Source organism: Chenopodium album, chromosome 11 (assembly GCF_948465745.1).
Source record: "Chenopodium album chromosome 11, dcCheAlbu1.1, whole genome shotgun sequence".
NCBI lineage: Eukaryota > Viridiplantae > Streptophyta > Magnoliopsida > Caryophyllales > Amaranthaceae > Chenopodium > Chenopodium album.
In genome coordinates, this window is record NC_137844.1 from 20,276,148 (window position 1) to 20,296,424 (window position 20,277).

The 20,277-nt window shown below is 33.9% G+C and overlaps 2 protein-coding genes across 5 annotated transcripts; both read right to left on the reverse strand.

The window, feature by feature from the left end:
• Positions 1-46: 46 nt before the first annotated feature.
• LOC145568711 (uncharacterized) lies at positions 47-5,372 on the reverse strand. 4 transcript variants are annotated; one of them, XM_081628131.1, is made up of 10 exons: positions 4,448-4,645; positions 2,102-2,197; positions 1,816-1,900; positions 1,529-1,650; positions 1,159-1,183; positions 965-1,048; positions 826-855; positions 594-699; positions 439-503; positions 47-354 (listed from the first exon to the last, which is right to left on the reverse strand). In XM_081628131.1, the coding sequence occupies exons 1-10, from the start codon at positions 4,535-4,537 to the stop codon at positions 350-352; spliced, it is 708 nt and encodes a 235-aa protein (XP_081484257.1). In that variant the 5' UTR covers positions 4,538-4,645; the 3' UTR covers positions 47-349. The 4 variants fall into 4 exon arrangements, 3 of the variants coding, with proteins under 3 accessions (XP_081484257.1, XP_081484258.1, XP_081484256.1); XM_081628132.1 differs by lacking the exon at positions 4,448-4,645 and adding an exon at positions 5,256-5,372 and having other exon boundaries at positions 47-503; XM_081628130.1 differs by having other exon boundaries at positions 47-503.
• Positions 5,373-12,609: 7,237 nt separating this feature from the next.
• On the reverse strand, positions 12,610-17,473 carry LOC145568712 (cysteine-rich receptor-like protein kinase 44). Its single transcript, XM_081628133.1, has 5 exons — positions 17,141-17,473; positions 14,631-14,841; positions 14,297-14,534; positions 14,006-14,156; positions 12,610-13,051 (listed from the first exon to the last, which is right to left on the reverse strand). The coding sequence occupies exons 1-5, from the start codon at positions 17,360-17,362 to the stop codon at positions 12,683-12,685; spliced, it is 1,191 nt and encodes a 396-aa protein (XP_081484259.1). The 5' UTR covers positions 17,363-17,473; the 3' UTR covers positions 12,610-12,682.
• Positions 17,474-20,277: the final 2,804 nt, after the last annotated feature.

The window sequence follows — 20,277 nt, forward strand, 5'->3', positions numbered from 1 at the left end:
CTCTAGGAAGCACCATATATTCAATCTGCTATGACTGAAACTGAGCATATACATCGTATTCAATTTGAGTTCAAAACATTATGACGTAGTATTTGAAATACAATTCTGATCTTCTCTAGGAAGCACTGTATACCAATATTATATGACGAATCAGCTGTATAAGAATAACCACCGAAGTATTATAATGGTATTATAGGCTTCAACCCGATAAAAACAGAAGGGTTGAAAAAAAATGAGACATTCAAGGTGTGCAGCGAGAATGATGTATTGAATTGTAGCTTTAATAAGCCTTTAAACAAAGCTGTTGATTCGGTATGTGAGCTGTGGCATTGAAGCAATCTGATTCTTCTTAAGCTGCCAGAAGTCAGGAAAAGATCAAGGTTGCAGAACTTATTGTAATTGGAAAACTGAGCTTAAATGGATGGTATAAGAGAATACCTGAAGAAAGGATTACGAGGCCTAAGTACATGGATATACATAGAAACATAAACGATATTATTCCCCTGCAATTGCAGATAGACATAGTTAAAGAATCAATTCGCACTGCAGACTAACTTTGTACAGATTAATAATCAAGAAACGGAGAACTTTACCAAATAATACCCCATCCCACACCATTGCAGAAGCAAGGACATTCTTCAGCAAACTTCTCTGCATCACTAGTGTGTTCCCTTCGGGAGATTAAATCACCGTATATATCTGTAGTTTATAGATCCATCAGACGCTGCACATCAGCTCTACATGGATTGGAATGGATCAAAACATCAAACCAATTGTTCTGCACTAGCATTACAAGTATAGTAAGAATTTGATGCTTGGACCTACCGTAAACTGAGAACAGGCTGTTCATTATACCTGCAAAATTGAAGGACACTTAAATGAGAAACTAAGGTTAATAGGACTATTTCATCCAGTAATGGATGAAAAACCTGGAAAAATATTCAGCTCAGAATGAAAACGATACCAATGAACATAATCATATAACGGAGGATGTGTATTTTTGTTGTTTCTTGCAGAACCCAGATTACAGCAAGAACAATAATAAACCCTGCAAGATCAAGAACACTGTTATTAGGCATTTCTATCTGTAACTCTGTACATACGTTCTTTTGATGAGTTTACTGTCATAAATGAAGATTAATTAAATGTTGAGCATACCAACACATAGTCCTCGTAGTGTCCACTGTAGAAAAAGAAATAATTAGTATCCATACAAATAATAGCTTAACACTGTAAAAAGGTTGACAATAAGGTCATGTCATTGTTCAGTATTTATCAAGTCTTTCAAGTCAGGATTTGCCTCTTCCTAGCATATGAAAGTGAGCTTCTCAAAAGAAAGCAATAAGCTTGTGTAGGAAATCTGGAAAATAACATGCAAAACATCCATTACAAATTAATAATGAAATCACTCACATCACTTTCATGGTTGCATCAGACACTGCAGCACAATAACTTTTAGAGGCAGCATTTGAAACAAGAATCTACCATATCTAGATACTCAATACTAATCTAGCTGAATGATGCTTACATTTTTGGCAACAAAAAGAACAATAAATAGAGCAAGGGCTAAACATCCTGCAGCGATTCTGGCAGTCAAAAGATTTGTCGATGCAAGTATTAAAGCCATTCCCCAGAATGATGAGCCAAGGTCTGAAAACAACAGGGGTGTCGTTCAACTCGCTAGCAGAGCATCATATGATAATAGTAAAACTACCCTAATTCCATTCAAGAATCCCATATCAATTCAATTGTAAAGGAAGATTGTGATTTTGAATAGTTATAATGTAAAAGTTTTCAGGTCTTAGTAGTCAATACATCCAGCAGGCAAGATAAACCAATAAACACCACCACGTGTTGTCGTCGAACCACCTTCATTCGCATGTACTTGCATCTCTTCCACCTAGCAAGGAACCAATGATAGAATTTACCAAATACTTAGTAGCTGCAGAAAAGTTAACTAATGATATCTGTCTGCATGCTTGATTACCTCTCATTCAAATGTTAGTCATTAACACATAAGCTTATACTTGAGCTGATTTATGATATTTTTACAGTGACTAAAGAATAATAAGAATGTGACCAACTACGAGTATGCACTTACATGGCCACAAGTGAGTTTACAAGCAATAGCATGGCTTGCTTCATGAAGAAAAACAGTCACGAGCTTAAATGGCATCAGTAGCACCGTTCTCCATAGCTGCAATAGTAACAAAACAAGAGGCACTCACTATCACCAACTATAACCCTTGACGAATAAGTGCATTCAAAAACTGAAAGCTGAATTCGTTATGGATGAGCTTTTAGCCTTGAGGCTAAAATTACCTAAACTCAATGGAGCTATAAACCTAAATGTGTGATATTATGACAGTAACCACAAACTGCCATGCATTTTGTTCATATAACTCATTTCAATCAACTTCCCTATATCCCCATTTATCATTGAAACAAAGTAACATATCCTTTAACTAGTACCTTAAAACGCTCCCTTGCTCCACGTTACATCTTAATTCTCAAGGCTATTACAGTTTTGATCTGAATTGTTTTATAAAAAAACTCCTGCTAATCACACCTTTAGTCAAAGAATGTCATTTTATGACAATGTCCATGAATTTTGCCACCTTATACAGCCACGCTTATATGTTGCCATCATGAGGCTACTAAAGAAACTGGAGATTTATGAAAGAAAATAGTGAAGAAGTATAAAAGTCGAAGAATTAATCAAACCAATTAAATGAAAGGTATTTTTATTAGTCATTCCTTGATTTCATTCACCAAAACAATAAATGAGAAATTTACCTAAAGCTTTAAAGTAGGCCACATCAGTTCAATAACAAAAAAGTTACAAAAAAGAAGTGATTTTGTGACACCACAAAGCACCAATCTATGATATGGACTCATTGGTTATAACTACTTTTGGCACTATTTGCACCAATTCTGTTATTTCTGTTATAACTGTTTAGCTTGTCAAGTTTGTTAGAAGTTAGTTAGCTGTTACTGAATTCTGTTAGAATTGATTTGCAGTAATATTTTGGCTACTCATTTTTATTCATTCAAGAGATCAATAAAATCTGTTCTTCTCTCATTCTATTCTATCTTTCTCTCTCTTCTCTCTATCTTTATAATTTCTGATTATGCAATGATCTTAGATTCTACATTACTCTAAAATAAGAGCCTCAATTTTATCCTGTAACCATTTGAATAAGTTTGGTGAGACTCTAATGGGTGTACTAGAACTTTTTAAAGTTGAGAAAGAAAATGATATAAATAGATTAGATTTCAATTTTGAATAATATTTTCGGTGATTTAACCCTAAAGAACTAATCTGATCCTTTTGTTATTTTTGTTACCTTAAACACCACATTAGTTAACCACAAATTCTTATACTCCCTCCGTCCATAATATAGTTCCTGTTTTTCTATTTTAGAGATCTAAAATGTTCCTATTTTTATTTTTGGATAGTTTGTAAAAACCATTATAGTGAAATTTGCACATGCCTAGTACGGAGTACTTTTTTCCACACTCTCTCTAACTTTTGTCTACAATTGTACTTTTCACTTTTATTAATGTACTTCATCCACTTTTCCTCCTATTTTTTAAATACCTTGAAAAAACACAAACAACTATATTATGAGACTAAGGGAGTATGTGGTATGACCAGCCATCATGGGAGTTATATGTTAGTGTTATAAAGGTTATTCGGTCAGAGATACTTTGTCAATATTGTAGGGGTTACTCGGTGAGAATTACAAGTTTTTTTTTTTTTTTTTTTTTTTTTTACGGTATGTTGTTTTTTTCAAGCGACGAGGGACTCTTATTTAACTTATCCTTTTTTTTTTCTTTTTTCATTTTTTTATATGAATGTGGGACTATTTAATAATAATAAGTATAAAATTATAATCTTTATTATTTTAATTGTTTCTCACTCATTAAAGATTCATTTTTATTAATTAACCTGCCAATTCCAAATAAGATGAACAAACATAATTGGAGAGTACTCCCTAAGGACCATAACCAATACCACACGAGACACGACTTAATTTAACCAACCGACACCCCACCACCTTCAAATAAGAAATGAAAAAAAAAAAAAAAATGCTATCTTTTGAGTTTTGACACTTGAAATTCAAAATTTATACGTCAAGATTCAACCACCATTGTAAAAAATACTCTATTATAATAACATTGATGACAGTGATAGCGTGCCGAACACTGGTACATACTAAATTTTGTTTGACTATATTCACAATTTTATTATCAATCAAACTCAACTTAATATAAGAAAAAACAAATACAAGTAGTAATTCAAAGCTAATTTATTCATACCCATCCATCAATCAAACATATATAGAATCATAAATAAAATAAATAGTGTATTTATTAGATTAAAATTGAAGTTTTATTGATGGGAAAAAAAATGAAAGATCAAATAGGGGTAAGCTTAACTTACAGCAAGAATGACAACAGTACAGACAGCTGTGGTAGTCAAGAAAACAACTTGTTCATGATTGCAACATTTCTTCAACTCCCAATTTGCCATCCTTTTTTTTGGTAAATTTTTTTTCTCTATCCTAAATTTAGCAATATTTCTACTCCAATCTTTATTTGATGGTTGAGTAGAAATAGAAATTATTAATGGAACCTCGAGATGGAGAAGAAGGCTTTAGGTGGGAGTTATCAAATGTATGAATTGATGATTATGGAATTTCGTGACGACATAAGATTACTAAAACTATACTCTGAATTATTAAATAATAATTTGAGAAATTTGGAATTTTTTAAACCAAATTTGTTTGCTGATGGGCTGCTCCCCCGTCAGTTTATGTCTTTTTCTCTCTCCATTCTTTAGCGGGAGATGAGGAAAACTGGAATGGGTGTATTAAAAGGTTTAATGCTAATACTTCTATTTTTTTTTTTTTTTATTTTTTTAGAGAAATGCAAATACTTGTATTTAAAACATTGACGATGCGTAATTAAGTTATATTCTCTTTACCTTATAAAAATACAGCGCTTTTTCCATATAGCCGGACATACATAAAAAACTGATCGATAAACCCAATCAAGTAACCCCTCATCGACCAATTAACGCGACCAGTACATATGAAACTTTGTGATTAACATAAGGAAAATTTATTAGATAACACCTTTTATAACCATTTGGTTGTGAAAAAAGCACCTTATAATTTTTTTTTTATTTTTTTTAATTTTTTTTTTGTTAAAATACACCTAAAACCTTTTTTTGCATGAACACACCTTACCCGATTTCAAGCCATTGACTTGGATTACCAGCATTCACTCGTCACGTGAGACTCACGTGCTCAAAATACCCCCTTTCTCTCTCCTCAAAGCCACCACAACCACAACCCCTAGCCGCCATCACCGCCCACCCAAATAACAAAAACCCACTCGAAAAATCATATCTTTATTTCTCCTCCATTTTCATTCTTTCCTTAAGATCATCAACTTCTGCAACTTTTTCTTAGACTTAACCAATGGAGCAAGAATCCCTAGCAAAAACCCACATCAAATCCACCACAAATTTGCTGAATTTAATCTTGTTCCTAATGGTTGGGGTGGTCACGCTTTGCCGTGGATCGTAGTGCCGGTGTGCAGTGTTGGAAGAGATTAAGATGAAGAGGATGGTTGTTACAGATGAAGAAAGGGAGGGGGATTTTCTCAAGTAGGTTTAGAGTGATTTGGGTGGGCGGTGATGGCGGCTAGGTTGATGGGTGGTGGTATAAGCGGTTGAGAGTTTGGCGGCTAGGGTTGGCTAGGCTAGGTTGTGGTTGTGGTGGCTTTGAGGAGAGAGAAATGGGGGTATTTTAAGCACATGACCCTCACGTGAGGGGGTCAACGCCGGTATGTAACACCCTAAAAATTACTTTCCTTTAAAATACCCGTTTTGCCCTGTTAAAAACTCAAAATAGGAAAATCTAAGATATTACCGCTACCATGAAAACGGCTAAGGCAACTATCAAAGACACACAGCGGAAGACTATCTTTAAAACCATTCAAAATAAGTCAACTTAAAAGTCAACCAAACGAAAGTAGAGTCAAACGAAAACAACCTACAACTTGGAATCATTGTAGACCCTTATTAAAACCAAATAAGACTTGAAAAACTTTGCGTTAGTTAGTTTCACATGCATAATAATATTATAATCAATAAAGCAATAAATTACATCATAGTTTTATGGAAACTAAACATGATTCGCTTTTCACTCATGCCCACTATAAACATGCTTCATCACCTGAAAAGCTCATCTCTACTTGTCCCCACTACTCGCCATTAGAAATGGATCGTTGTTAGGCCAAAGTAAAGACAAAGCCAAACAAACACACAAATGCACAATTAGCAAAGCTGAGTACGTAAGTGTAAATAAAACACACTAATATGCTTTCACCCTATCGTCACACAACTTACCTTGTTGCACTAGTTTACAAGCATACAATATATAATATGACCCTCAAATAAATAACTAATTTATTTATTCATCTTGATTACGCATCGAACGGGTTTCCCTAACCTGCCCTAATAAGGGGTACTAACACAGGAGCTAACCGTGCCAGTATAAAAGAACCACTCGTAAGTGGCGGAATTCCTGCGCATAATAATAAAAAGGAATATACAGCGTCCTGTACTCCCAGTAGAAGTTATGGTTAAATATAAAACCCCATAACTCTACCCATGTGTTCATACTCAAGGTATATACGTTCCAAAAGTTTTGGTGCATAATCTCTTTCACTTTACGTTGTTTTACATATTTTTTAGATTTGGTGATGACTCTCAAACCATAACACAATCAATCAATATAATTATTCAAATAATTAAACATACCAATTTAATTGTTGAATAATTAGTGACCACATCATTACTATTATTTTAAAACAAGAAACTTAAAACAAAAGTTAGAGTGCCACGTCACCTCTATTTTTTCCTAGGTATTTTTCTCCTTTTTTTTTAATTTATTCTTATTTTTATGATTTATCCTTCAGTTTCCTTCACAAAAAGACACAATGTTTCATACAATCAGCCCCTCAAACGACGCTATTCTCTTTCAGTTCCTCTATTTCAATTATTTATAAATACTAAATTCATTCCCAATTCGTCACCGGTATTTTATCAATTCTCTTTCTCTTTTCTTTCTGACAATCTCTTTGATTTTTTTTCATGATGTTTTCTAATATCCATTCCCCTTTAATTTCTCATATTTTTAGTCAATTTTAATGTTTTAATTGTCTTTGAACTTTTTTTTTCCATTATGTAAACCATAATAAAAATTCCTTTTCAATAAAAATTAAACATAAAAACACTTAAGCAGCTCCTTCCTCATGCTTATAGCATCAATAAAATTTATATAAACCATAATAAAATTCCTTTTCAATATTCCAAACCAAATTAAACATGTAGTTTAATTAAACACTCACTATCATGGCAATATTAAAATTGTGGTTCATATGCAACATGTCAAATTAACAATTTCCAATCATCAATCCAATAAATAATTTATTTCAACCAATCATGCTTCACAAATAATTCACCAAAACCATTCTCTATTCAATTAATCCAATTCATATCACCAATCTCATTTGAATTCAACCATTCCAACCAATTCCTAGCATGACACTAACTTGGAATCACTTAATTAAATCCTAGCATGTTTCTACACGCTTAGTAAATTTCCGAGTACGCGTACGTACCTCAAATAAGCTCTTAAAGTAGCCAAGAACGATAGAACAATTCCCGAACCAAGTCTCCTACATAAAGGAACAATAATACTATATTAATTACCCTTGTATACACAATTTCCAGCAACTTAAACTTACTTTAGACAACTTAAAATGATCTGAAAATTATTTTAAAACCCTTAATTAAACTCTTCTTTAATGGGTAATTATACCCTTTTTATAAAAACACCAAAAATAATACTTTAGGCAAAATTCCAGCATTTTAGATTAATTAAAAACCCTTCAAAACTTCACTAAAACATCACTTTTATGCTTCATTAATCCATAGAATCACTAGATATATAACAGCCCCAATTAAATTTATATTAGAACCCTAAAAATCCCATATTTCATAAATTAAAAGCCTAGGTTTATAAATTACAAAATCTGAAAATTTCAAACACAATTGTAATATGAAATTATGAGTTTAAACCCTCAAAATCATGAATTTAATACTAAAAATATAATATTCATACTATAAAATCAAAACCCAAAACTAATATATTTATAATTAAACACGTAATAAAAACAAAGGAGGAAGAAGAGAATAAGGAAGGCCGGCCATGGCGACGGTCGGGCTGGTGGTCGGCGCCGGTTTTTGGCGGGCAAGGGAGGCGGACAGACAGCGGCAGCAGTCGTGAGCAGTAGCTCACGTATGGAGGAAAAGGAAAGAAAGAAAAAGGAAAGGAAAAGGAAAATAAAAGGGATAAAATAAAGGAGAAAGAAAATAAGACTAACCTTTTGTGAGGGAAAATTTTGGAGATTGAATGAGTATTTATAGTGTAGGGTTGTTTAGGGTAGGTTTAGGCTTTATAAAAATTATGCACTTGAATAATATAATAGGTAGCCCAAATGTAAAAATAGAATGATTGGGTTTATTATGAAGATGGACTATATTCGGATTAAATACTTATTAACCCAAAAATTAAACCTTGTATTGTTTAAATCCCATAATAAAAATAATTTGACCCAAAATTATATTTTACAAATAAATAAATAATTTATAAAATACATTAAAAATACGGGGTATTACACGGCAAACCAAGTCAATGGCGTAAGATGTGTTATCGCAAAAAAAAAAAAAGGATTTAGTAAAGGTGATCAACATTGGCCTGACCCGGTCCAAAACCCGAAAATAGGTTGGGTTTAGGCAAACTAAAAACACATTTTTAGTTAAAGGCTCGAAACTTGTCTGAAAAAAGCCCGCTTTGGCCTGACAAGCCCGCTACTTTTTGTGGGCCGGGCACGACTTATCATGTTAAGGCCCAGCCCAGCCCAATTTTAATCACCTCTAGGATTTTGGTGTGTTTTTTAAATAATAATAATAATAATAATAATAATAATAATAATAATAATAATAATAATAATAATATTAATAATTGTTGTGGGTACGGTTTGGCGGCGTCTAGTTTCAAAGGTGGGTGCTATTATGGTTGGTCATGGGAGTTATTTTGATGGTCTTCAATTTGGTGTTGGGATCTCTTCAGGTGGTGAGGCAATTCTTCATGCAGTGAATCGGTTGGTTGAGGACCGTGGTTTTGATGTTGGTCTTTCTATGTTGTTGGTGGATTTTCAAAACGCCTTTAATCTAGTTGATCGTTCGGTCATGTTACGTGAAGTACATCGCCGTTGTCCAGGCATTTTGCGATGGGTTGAATTCTGCTATCCTAATCCAGCCAGATTATATTATGGGGACCAAACCTTATGGTCATCTCAAGGGATGCAGCAGGGTGATCCCCTTGGTCCTTTTCTTTTTGATTTGGTTTTACAATCCTTGGTTTGTAAAATCAGAGAGACTTTTAATGTATGTCTTCAGGCTTTGTATTTGGATGACGATACTATTATTGATGACACGTTGGTAGTGGGGAAGATTTTACAGTTGATTATGGAGGAAGGGCCTCGTTCTGGGTTACGTCTTAACGTGGAAAAAACTGAAGTTTTCTGGCCTATAGAAGACCCTTGAAGCAGGCTTGAGGGTGTCTTTCCACCTAATATTGCTCGACCTTTGCGTGGTGTAAAGTTGATTGGTGGTCCCGCTAGTTCCGATTCTGGTTTTAGTGGTGAGCTTGTGATGCAGAGGGTGACCAAGACCATTGCCCTTATGGATAAGGTCACTATGGTGGATGATCCTCAGTGTGAGCTGTTGTTACTTAGGGCATGTACCGGAGTTTCTAAACTCTACTTTGCATTGCGTACTTGTCCTCCTAGTACTTTTGAGGCGGCTCAACGCACTTTCGATGGGGCTTTTCAATCTACCTTGGAGCGTATTGTTACTGCTTCGGGGCCTGGATTTGGCGACTGGCAGTGGCGGCTTGCCACCTTACAATTTGCGTTTGGAGGGCTTGGTGTTTATTCCTAGGGGTGTAAATGAACCAAGCCGATCGATAAACTACTCGGGTTCGAGCTCAATTGAAGCTCGTTCATGTTTGTTTATTTGATAAATGAGCCGAGCTTGGACAAATTTTGTAGCTCGTATAATAAAGGAGCTTGAACACGAACATAGATATGCTCGTTCAGATAAGTTCATGAACAGCTCGTTTATTTATGTTTGCGAACTACTCGTTTATTTATATTCATGAATTATTGTTTTTTTCACAATTGTTAATTTAATTCTTAGGTTTATAATTAGGATTTAATTATTATGCTATTTTTGTAGAGTTTCAATTGTCAAAGTACAAAGCTCGTTTATTAGAGAAGCTCATTTATTACTAAAATCATGTATGAAACGCTCATTTAATAAACGAGCCGTTCACGAACCATTCGCGAACATATAGTGTATTAAATGAGCCAAGCTTGAACAGATTTTTGAGCTCACTTGAAAACTCGGGATCGTGCTCGGATTCGCCTAAGTTAATTGAACTTGAACATGAAAAAAGGTAGTACTCGGCTCGGCTCGACTCATTTACACCCCTATTTATTTCGCAGGTGATGTTCGTCACTATGTTTTTCTTGCTTCTCGGTTACAGTCTGCTGGGTTGCAGACACAACTTCTACAGCATGCTGGTGTTGGTCTTGGACAAGCCTTTGAGGATGTGCTGGGTCTGTTTAATGGAACAGTGGAGTCTGACATTTTGAGTAATCTTAGTGAGGTCATTGCCCCTAAACTCATGAAGAAATTGGCAGATATATATTTCACAAAGGTTACCGCTTCTGCGGAATCTGCTTATTCTTTGACTTCTCGGAATCAGCATTATGGAAATCATAGCAAGGAGATCACACCTCTGCTTGGCTTAGGGCAGTCCCTATTTCGGGGTTGGGTTAGACGATGAACATCAAGACTTATCGCTGTGTGTTGTGCTACCGGTTGGGTGTTCCATTGTTCTCTATCACGACGTCGTGCTCTGCTTGTTCAAGGGTTTTTGCTGGGGATATTTTCGGTGATCACGCGGTGTCTTGTGCTGGTATTATGGGCATTAAACATCGGCATAACGTTGTTCGGGATACCCTTGTTGATGTTTGCTATCGGTTAGGGATTTCAGCTAAAAAGGAGGTGGACATTAGGTTATCTGGAGGGAACGACGGGACTCTCAGGCCTGCAGATGTGTTACTTTATTCATGAGATCGTGGTCGCGACGTCTGTGTTGACTTGATAGGGTCTTCTCCATTGACACAATTTGGGCTTTCTGACTTTGTTACTGGACGGGTAGTGACTGATGCGGCCAATCAGAAGCGGGTCAAGTACGAATCTAGTTGTCGAGCAATTAAATATGGCTTCCTTCCTTTCTCTTTCTCTTCTCTTAGGGAGTTAGAAAAGGAGGCTGTTGCATTACTGAAACGTATCCAGAAGTTCTCGAAGATTCAGGACATTGGGGCGCGTGCTGCAGCTCATATCTTTACTAGGATCGGCTTTTCTATAGCTAGAGGAGTGGGGGCCCAGATTATATCTCGCCTTCCCACTAATTTTCTATAGGTTGTATAATTTTGTATATTTTTGAATATAATAATAATAATAATAATAATAATAATAATAATAATAATAATAATAATAATAATAATAATAATATTACTTGGGATACAATTGATGTGTTGGTTGCAATCCTAAATATTGCGTTGGCATGCTACCGCAACCCCATTGAAATTTGATGGTGGAAGACTAGTTTAAGATTTTTAACCTAAGCGTTACTATTATTAACAGAGCTTAAAACACGAATTTATACAATTCAGTGCATTGGTAATTCTAATTGGGCTTAAAGAGGTTTGAGATCACTTTTCCTCACATTCGGAAGTCCATAATAGCCTCCTCTTTTTTTTTTTTTTTTTTTTTTTTTTTTTTTTTTTTTGAGAAGTAGTCCACAATAGCTTAGATTTTATCTAGTTCGTAGACTCATAGTAATGTAATTGTCTCATCATTGCACTATTTGGTCAATTAAAGGAGCAAAAAATAGATGTGCACAATAGTTACCTCTCAACCCCCTTATTATTATTACACCATCATTTCCACCAAAAAAAAAAAAAAAAAAAAATATATATATATATATATATATATATATATATTATTACACCATCATCATTGCCTTTACCCCCTAACTACCTAATCCATTTTCATTTCCACTATTAAGAAGCTTTCGTATAACACCATCTTACAATCATAAGACCACTTTTGTGAATCATTGTAAGCATATGTCCCTATCCAGAATTTTCTCTCCTCTTAATTCATCCCACCTACAAGGCTACAAGGTAGTCATATATGATGGTAAGGCGATCTTATTTAAAAACTTGTATTTATTAGTTTGATTTTTATCATCCCTTAAACACAACACCAAAATTCCAAAATAAATTGCTACTTTCAGAGATAGAGATTTTGTAAAATTTATAATCCAGTATTTTGATTTATGAAGATGGTGTAATGGATGTTAAATGATGACTTCCACAAAGTGATGATAATTTTGGACAAACAAATATTGAATAAGCTTTACAAGCATATAAATTATTACAATTCCTAATATACTGTAATAAATCATCTACCTTCATCTACAGAAGAGAGAGAGATGGAATTTCTTGAAAAGTCTTCAACAGCAGTGCTCCCTGTTGTAGTCTTGGTGAGACCGGAGGACGAACTACTAGGATTAGTTTTGGTGAAAGCAGAAGAGCTAGTTGGTCCAATCCATCGGCGACCATGAATTCCAGGTTTACCTGGCTGAGGCAAACTAAATGACTCACTGCATAAAAGCAGATGAACAGAGCTCATGGCTGGCCTCTCAGCAACAGTCGCTTGGCAGCATAGCAGCCCAAGTTGAATGCACATTGCCGCCTCATCTGGATTGCACTTACCAAGGCTAGCATCAACTAACTCCAGGCTCCTCCCTTCCTGGAAGAGCTTCCATGTCTGCACAGACAATTTTAGAACTAAAGATTTCACATCTATTCAGAAAGCGGAATGAAGTAGCTAACAGTATCTCTTTGATGCTAGCTTAACAGTAACATAGTTGTCTAAGGAAGTTTCTATAAGTATGAAGTATGAACCAATATGTCAACAATCAACTATAACCTTCATTAAGTATTGCACATATAAATGAATATCTTAAATACATATTTTAGAATTAAGAGGCCTTTAGTTTATTTGGCCTTGTGCATTGCATAGACCGGATTTCCTACAAGGACTAGACCATGAGCAAGATCCACATACTGAGCATTAGACAATGCCTCATGCCCTCATCAGAAATATTATCTTCATTAAGATCAGTTCAGATTAGACAAAGAGCTTTGCACAGTAAAATTGATAGTAGAATTATATAGCAGATTCAGTGTTTTGCCTATAATTCTGTAACACATATAACTTCATGTTAGGTTTTACGTCTATAAACGTTTTGCATTTTCTGCGATCAGTATATTGTTAGAACTCTTACAATTAATCAAAAGGTAGAAAGCTCCTGTTTCCCTCTTTTATGGCACCTTCCCTAAAGCATATTTGTATTTGTGCATCACTAATTCTCAAGCAATAAATGATACTCTACCTTCACTCTCATTTAGTTGTAATATTTTGGCTTTCACGTTTCTCAATGCATAATTTCAACCCTTTAAATCGCTAAATAGAAAATTTAAAATTATAAAAATTTGATGTTGTAAAATTAAATTGAGACTAATCTTTCTAACAAGAACCCATATGATTATGTTTTGTCTAACATATAAATCAATAAAAGTGGTCAGGGGGGAGAACAAGTGCTGTCATTCAAATGTTGCAACTTAAAGAGAACAGAGGAAATATAATCTAGGAAAAGGTGTACAAATTCCACATAATGATGACTTTTTCAGATATATTGTAACCAGAATAAGAACTTACATAGCTCAAGAGATCTGCCTTCTCTGCACCAAGGTTGTCAACAAAATTCTTTCTTCCACTTACGATCTCCAATGTCAGTACCCCAAAACTGAACACATCCGACTTCACTGACAAAATTCCATTCATTGCATACTCAGGTGCCATATACCCGCTGCAATCATAGACAAAGTTTCTTAATCAGCATTTAAGTAAATATAAGAATCGATCAAATAAAGAGCCAAGCATGGGGATCATGAGCTGTACAAATGAAAATTAGTTCAAAGTGATAAAAAGTTGCTTCCAATTACTCACTAAGTACCGGAAATCTTGAGCGTATCCAAATGGGTGCCTTCACCAGGAAATAACCTGGCCAAACCAAAATCCGATATCTTAGGATTTAATTGATCATTAAGCAATATGTTGCTGGCTTTAATATCTCTATGAATAATCCTTTCAGGAGCCTCTTCATGGAGGTAGAGAAGTCCTCTAGCAATACCAGTTATGATTCTGTACCATGTAGCCCAATCAAGGACTGATGAGTTGTCTTTCTCTGATAAAAATTTAGCACTATATTAGCTCAAATCAGTGCAATCAGCCTCACTGAAGAGACTTGTAGCAGAATTTTCTAGTCAGAAAGGCATCTTACTGAAAATAAAATAATCAAGGCTCTTATTTGGAAGATACTCGTACACAAGCATTTTCTCAGCTCCCTCTATGCAGCAGCCAAACAATGTCACCAAGTTTTTATGCTGAAGTTTCAACAGTAGCTTCACTTCATTAGTGAATTCTGTAACACCCTGTCTAGAGTTTACTGACAACTTTTTCACTGCTACTTCTAGTCCATTTGGCATCAGTCCCTGAAGTTCAGACCCGGATGAGTTTAATGTTTCCGCTTCTGAATGCAGAGAATTGTCTTTCTCAGATCCAGCAAATAATATACAAGTATTGATTAAGCAAATAATATCAATCATTGCCTTAGTTGATGCTTAAGCAGGACTATAGAAGATTTTCTACAAGTAAATCTGCTAGTAATAATATCAATTGTAGTATTAGAATCTGAAAATTTTGTTAACTGATAAACAACATTATTCAGAAGAGGCCTCTAATCAAAAAGAAAAATGCAGCTGGTGGATAGTCTACAGGGTACAGACTTAAGGTAATGAAGATCAAGGTCAGCAAAGTAGTGGCATTGTCCTAACTCCTAATAGTAAATGCCAATTGTGCCATTGGTTGTGAGAGATCCATGGTTATAGAGGATGCCGAAGCACATGAGAGGGAAGAATTTAATGTCCTGTTGATCTCATTAGCCATCGCTATATTTTCATTTGCTCTAAAATGACCTGTTATTAAGCAACATGAATTATTTCTGCACCTTTTATCTCCTTGACATATCAGTCTAGATACTGCCCTATAATGCTCAAACTCACTCCTTAAAGGAAGATAAAAATGCAAAATCTTTTGAACAATAGAACAATATTTAAGGCTTGTTTAGATTAAGGGAAAAAAAAACAGATGGAAACTGTAATGAAGTTAATCAAAACATTACATCGTAATGTTCCATACTTCCATTAGAATTCAAGGAACAGATATATAAGCCTATGGTATAGAACATGCAGCAAAATATTTCATATAAAGCAGAAAAGAATATCTTAAATACGTAAGCACTAACTCAGACAACACTTGGTTTTACAATCGAAGGCATCTAAACTCCACCATCTGATACAAGCTCAAGGGTATGTATTGAGGTGGAATTAAGCATCATAGCTGAAACGTTAAATCATTGCCAGCTGCTGAAGAGGAAAGCTCTGAGCCAGAGGTGGTTGTGCAGGGGACCTGAGGTGGCAGGGCTGCAACCTATTCAGCAATATTCCCATAAATATGCTTTCAAATGAACGGATTTCAGTCAAGAATTTTGTGTTTGTTTAGCTTTCTATTTTGATTTAATCATGTTCATTCCTTTCCATTTTATGTGTCATTTTGATTCAGTTACTTTCCTTTGTTCAAAAAAAAAAGTTACTTTCTTTGTCATAGCTTAGGTATGGGCACATTTTATCATAGCACTGGTGTTGAGAGCTATAAGTAAATGAGAAGATGTAACATGATGATATGATCGATAAAATTATACCTTCTTATCATTCTCTACCCTCTCCATGTTTCTCTCTAGGAGTCACTGTTACATGATTTAGCATCCTCGAGTCTCAAGATTCCCTTTTTCTTCATAAATTATCTCTGGATTAATCCAAACTATTCTCTATCCTAGAAATTAGGATCAAATGATCAATTCTAGCTTTATATAAATATGTAATACAGTGCTTGAAGTTTTATCACCATCATTATATGTTGTTTCTTTTTTGGTCAAATAATTTTAGTTCCTTACAATTATGTTGCATAAACAAAAACATGCCAAATGAAACCTTGGACCATCTACATTAGGTCTTGATCATTTCATCTCTAAGAGAAAGTTCAAATAGATTAGGACCAAAAAATTGATATAAGGGCTATTGAGACAATTTCTCAAATAAAAATATAATTGACATATTCAGTTTAATTCATATTATTTGCAATAAGAAAAAGTCATAGAATAGGAGTTAATCACTATTGAATTTGTAGGACTACAGTTTTGAAAGATTTAGCAAAATAAGTATATTGGTATTTATTAATTTATACAGGAGACATGAAGCATAATCAATCCAAAAAAAAAAAAAAAAAAAAAAAAACTTATTACATTCACACTTACCCTGAGAAAAAATCCCCGTCAACTGCTTTGAAATATGAAGAAGTTAAACTCTAACTATTAATAAATCAAAATTATAACTGAGGTCATAATTCAATTCCTACCCTGACACAGTTTTGGGGGTGAGAATTCTGAATTCCTTTATCCTTTTTCTGTATTTAGAACATAATTTACATATGTAGCTACTATGCTAGTTTTACCGGCCGGCAAGATGCCACAATTTAGCAATATGTTACGACATTCAATATTATAATAATATGACATTTAAATTGTGATTTGTTATGACCTTAAAAAGTAATGACAACGAACTTAAGTTTTGGATCCAACAAACTAAAGATAAATCCTTTTTTTGTTTGGTGAATTAAAGATAAATCATTAAATAAAAGATAGCAATAGTTACTAATGAAGGTGACTGAAAATACCTTAAAAACAGGTCCAAAACCACCATGACCTAACAAATTCGTTACGGAGAAGAAATTGGTTGCAACCTGAAGAATTCGAAGCTCAAAAAATAGCTCAGAAATTTCTTCGGCTTCAGCAGCAGATTCATGGCGAAACTTCCACTTTTTAAGGCAATCACAAAACCTTGAAAATAATACTCCCATCTTCAGTTGATCACAAACTTTTGTTTTGTACAATAACATGAAATTTATACTCGTAGTTGTTGTAGATTTTGAAGTTCCAATTTTATCTATTAACTTCAAACATTTTAAATGATGTCCCCACGAGGCAGGTTAGGGTTGATTGACTCCATTTATTTATTTATTTTTGGTCAAATAAACTCGAGGTTAATTGAATTAAGATACGTCTACTTGTTGTATTTCTAATTTTTCAATAACGAAACTTCTTCAAGATTTAAATATAACTACACTTGGTGATCTTGACGTTGACTCCATGACCTCACTTTCTAAATTTGGTACAAAGTCAAGGAGCAATTTATAAAAAGGGACCCATGTTATAAGGTTTGATTAACGAGTCAAAACTTCTAATGTGAGTAGAGGGGTCATTTCGGGTGTCTGTGTCGGGTTCAGTTAGGACAAATTGGATCGGGGCGATTAAAATTTTGAGTGATACTGAGTACTAAATTATTGTGTCTATACAGGTTGTAATTTAAATCGGGTGTTTTTGGATTAGTTGATCAGGTTAATTTTTGAAACCTCTAAATGTGAGTGCCCAATTTGGGTTGACAATTTGATTTTGCATTAGGTTAAAGAAAAATTTTAAATTACCACCCAAAAATGTATCCATTTTTAAAATAACCACCCGTTTAATTTTTATTTTTATTTTACCACCCCTTACATTAAAAAAACCACTCAAATTACCACCCATTTTAAAATTCCGGTAGATTTCTGTTATGTGGACCCACCCAACGGCTAGTAACGGCTATGTCTAAGCATTACAATCAGCCCTGTCTTCACTCCACCTCCCCATTAAACCAATTTATTGAGTACAAGACAACCTAAAATAAAAAAAGTAAAAAAAAAATAATAATAAAAAAAAAAAACCAACAGCTTGCTATCTGAATTGTCACTACTACTGATCATCTTCTTCCTGCCACCACTAAAAGTCGTTGGGTGGGGTCCATATTAAAATAAAAATTTTAATGGGTGGTTATTTTGAAAATGGATACATTTCTGGGTTAATTTAAAAATTTTCCTTAGGTTAAATGGTTTATTTGGACAATGGGTTAGTTTAGGTCAATTTTAAAACTAGAGAATCAAATTGGTTCAATCGTATTTTGAATTTTTTTCAAATTAGGTCGAGTTCTAACCAAGGAAGGCCATATTATGTTTTGGTTGAAATTAGGGGTGAAACTAATGCGGTTTAAAACCAAACCAAACCGCAAACCCAACCAAATTAGAAATGTGGTGCGGTTTTGGTTTTTTTTTTTTTTTTTTTTTTTTTTTTTTTTTTAATATGGTTCGGTGCGATTTGAGGAATTCCTAAACCGAATTAATATGGTTTAGTTTTGGTTTTAAGATTTGAAAAACAAAAACCGAAATCCAAACCGAATTATGGTCCATATCCAAATTATAGCCTAGCCCAAAACTAAATTCTACCCTACATATATAAAACCAAAAAATAATAAAACTTGTGTTTTTTTATGTCCTAGAATGTCAATCAATGTGGGCGATGTTGGAGTGAATGACCAGTTAGATGGAGAAAAAAGGAAAATGATGAAAAATTTCGGTGTGGTTCGGTTTTCTTTTGAAAAACCGAATTTAAAACGGTGTGGTTTTGTTCGGTTTCAATAGTAATATGGTGTGGTGTGGTTTGAAAAATCCCAAAATCGAATTAATGTTGTTTGGTTTCGGTTTGGGCTATAAATCACACCGCAAACCGAACTTTCACCCCTAGTTGAAATGGGCAGGTTGTAAAAGAGTTTAACTAGGTTAAACATGTTTTGATTCATATTAGACCAGAGCTCTTAAATAGAATTGCCTCACATTATTTTATTGAGGACCACTAATATTAGGATCAATATGTTTAAATGTTGCTATTTTAAAACAAAGTCGTTATATTAATTAAAAAAAGTCAATATACTTTTTTTTAATATTTTTTTACAAGAAGAAAAGGGATTTCACTAATAAGATATAGTTAAACGCCCAAACAAAAATTAAATAATTCTTAAAAAATCAAGAATTCTAACACGGGTACATAACACCTTAAAACTAAATATATTACATAATTGATCAACAATCGCCTTAATAAAAAAAACTTCATGTAAAGCAATACATTTGTGAGTTAATAGTGATTCACCTTAAAATTCACTGATGTGTAGTCGTTTGAATGAAATTACTCATGTGGTCATTTGGATTCTTATAAAGATTTTATATGAAACCCTATATCTTCAATTATTCTAATAGATCTTCAATTATTCTAGCCATGCAAATAGAAAATGAAAGTAAATACAAAAGAAAAATCATTATCTCAAGTATAAGATCTATTTATTGAAAGCAGTTAAAAGGTTTTTGGAGTTTAGCACCGGTAAGAACATTAGTTGATGCCCCTACAAATATTCACAATTGAGACCCAAAGGAAAAGTAGTAGAGATGGAGAGAAAAGAGGGAAGGAAAACCTTTTAAAACAAAAAACCTAGCAATTGAGGCTAGGATAACCAACCTAAGGAAAAAATCTTAGAGAAAACCAATAAAACCCTCCCAAGGAGAAAACCTAGAGGAAACCAAGGTTATTATGCTATAATAAACGTTAGTGTGTTATAATAAAGGTCATAAGAGTTTAATATATTTTATAATGACTTTTAATATACTGGTCAATCAATCAATAACATAACATAATACTAAAACAGACACCATGAATGACACGTGTCATTTCCTAGTGTTGTTTTTTCCGTCCAAATCCCTTTCCTTTTTTTTTTTGTTCCTTTTTTTAGTCAATACCATTAATTACCTATTATAAGTTATGCACAAAAAATTCACCAAATCATATAATATAATTGTGATTATTTTGATTCATATACTTTTCATTTCTGCAATTAATATTTTTCATTCTAGGTATGTAATTTTAGACTATTATCTAATGTAATTTTAAATAAATA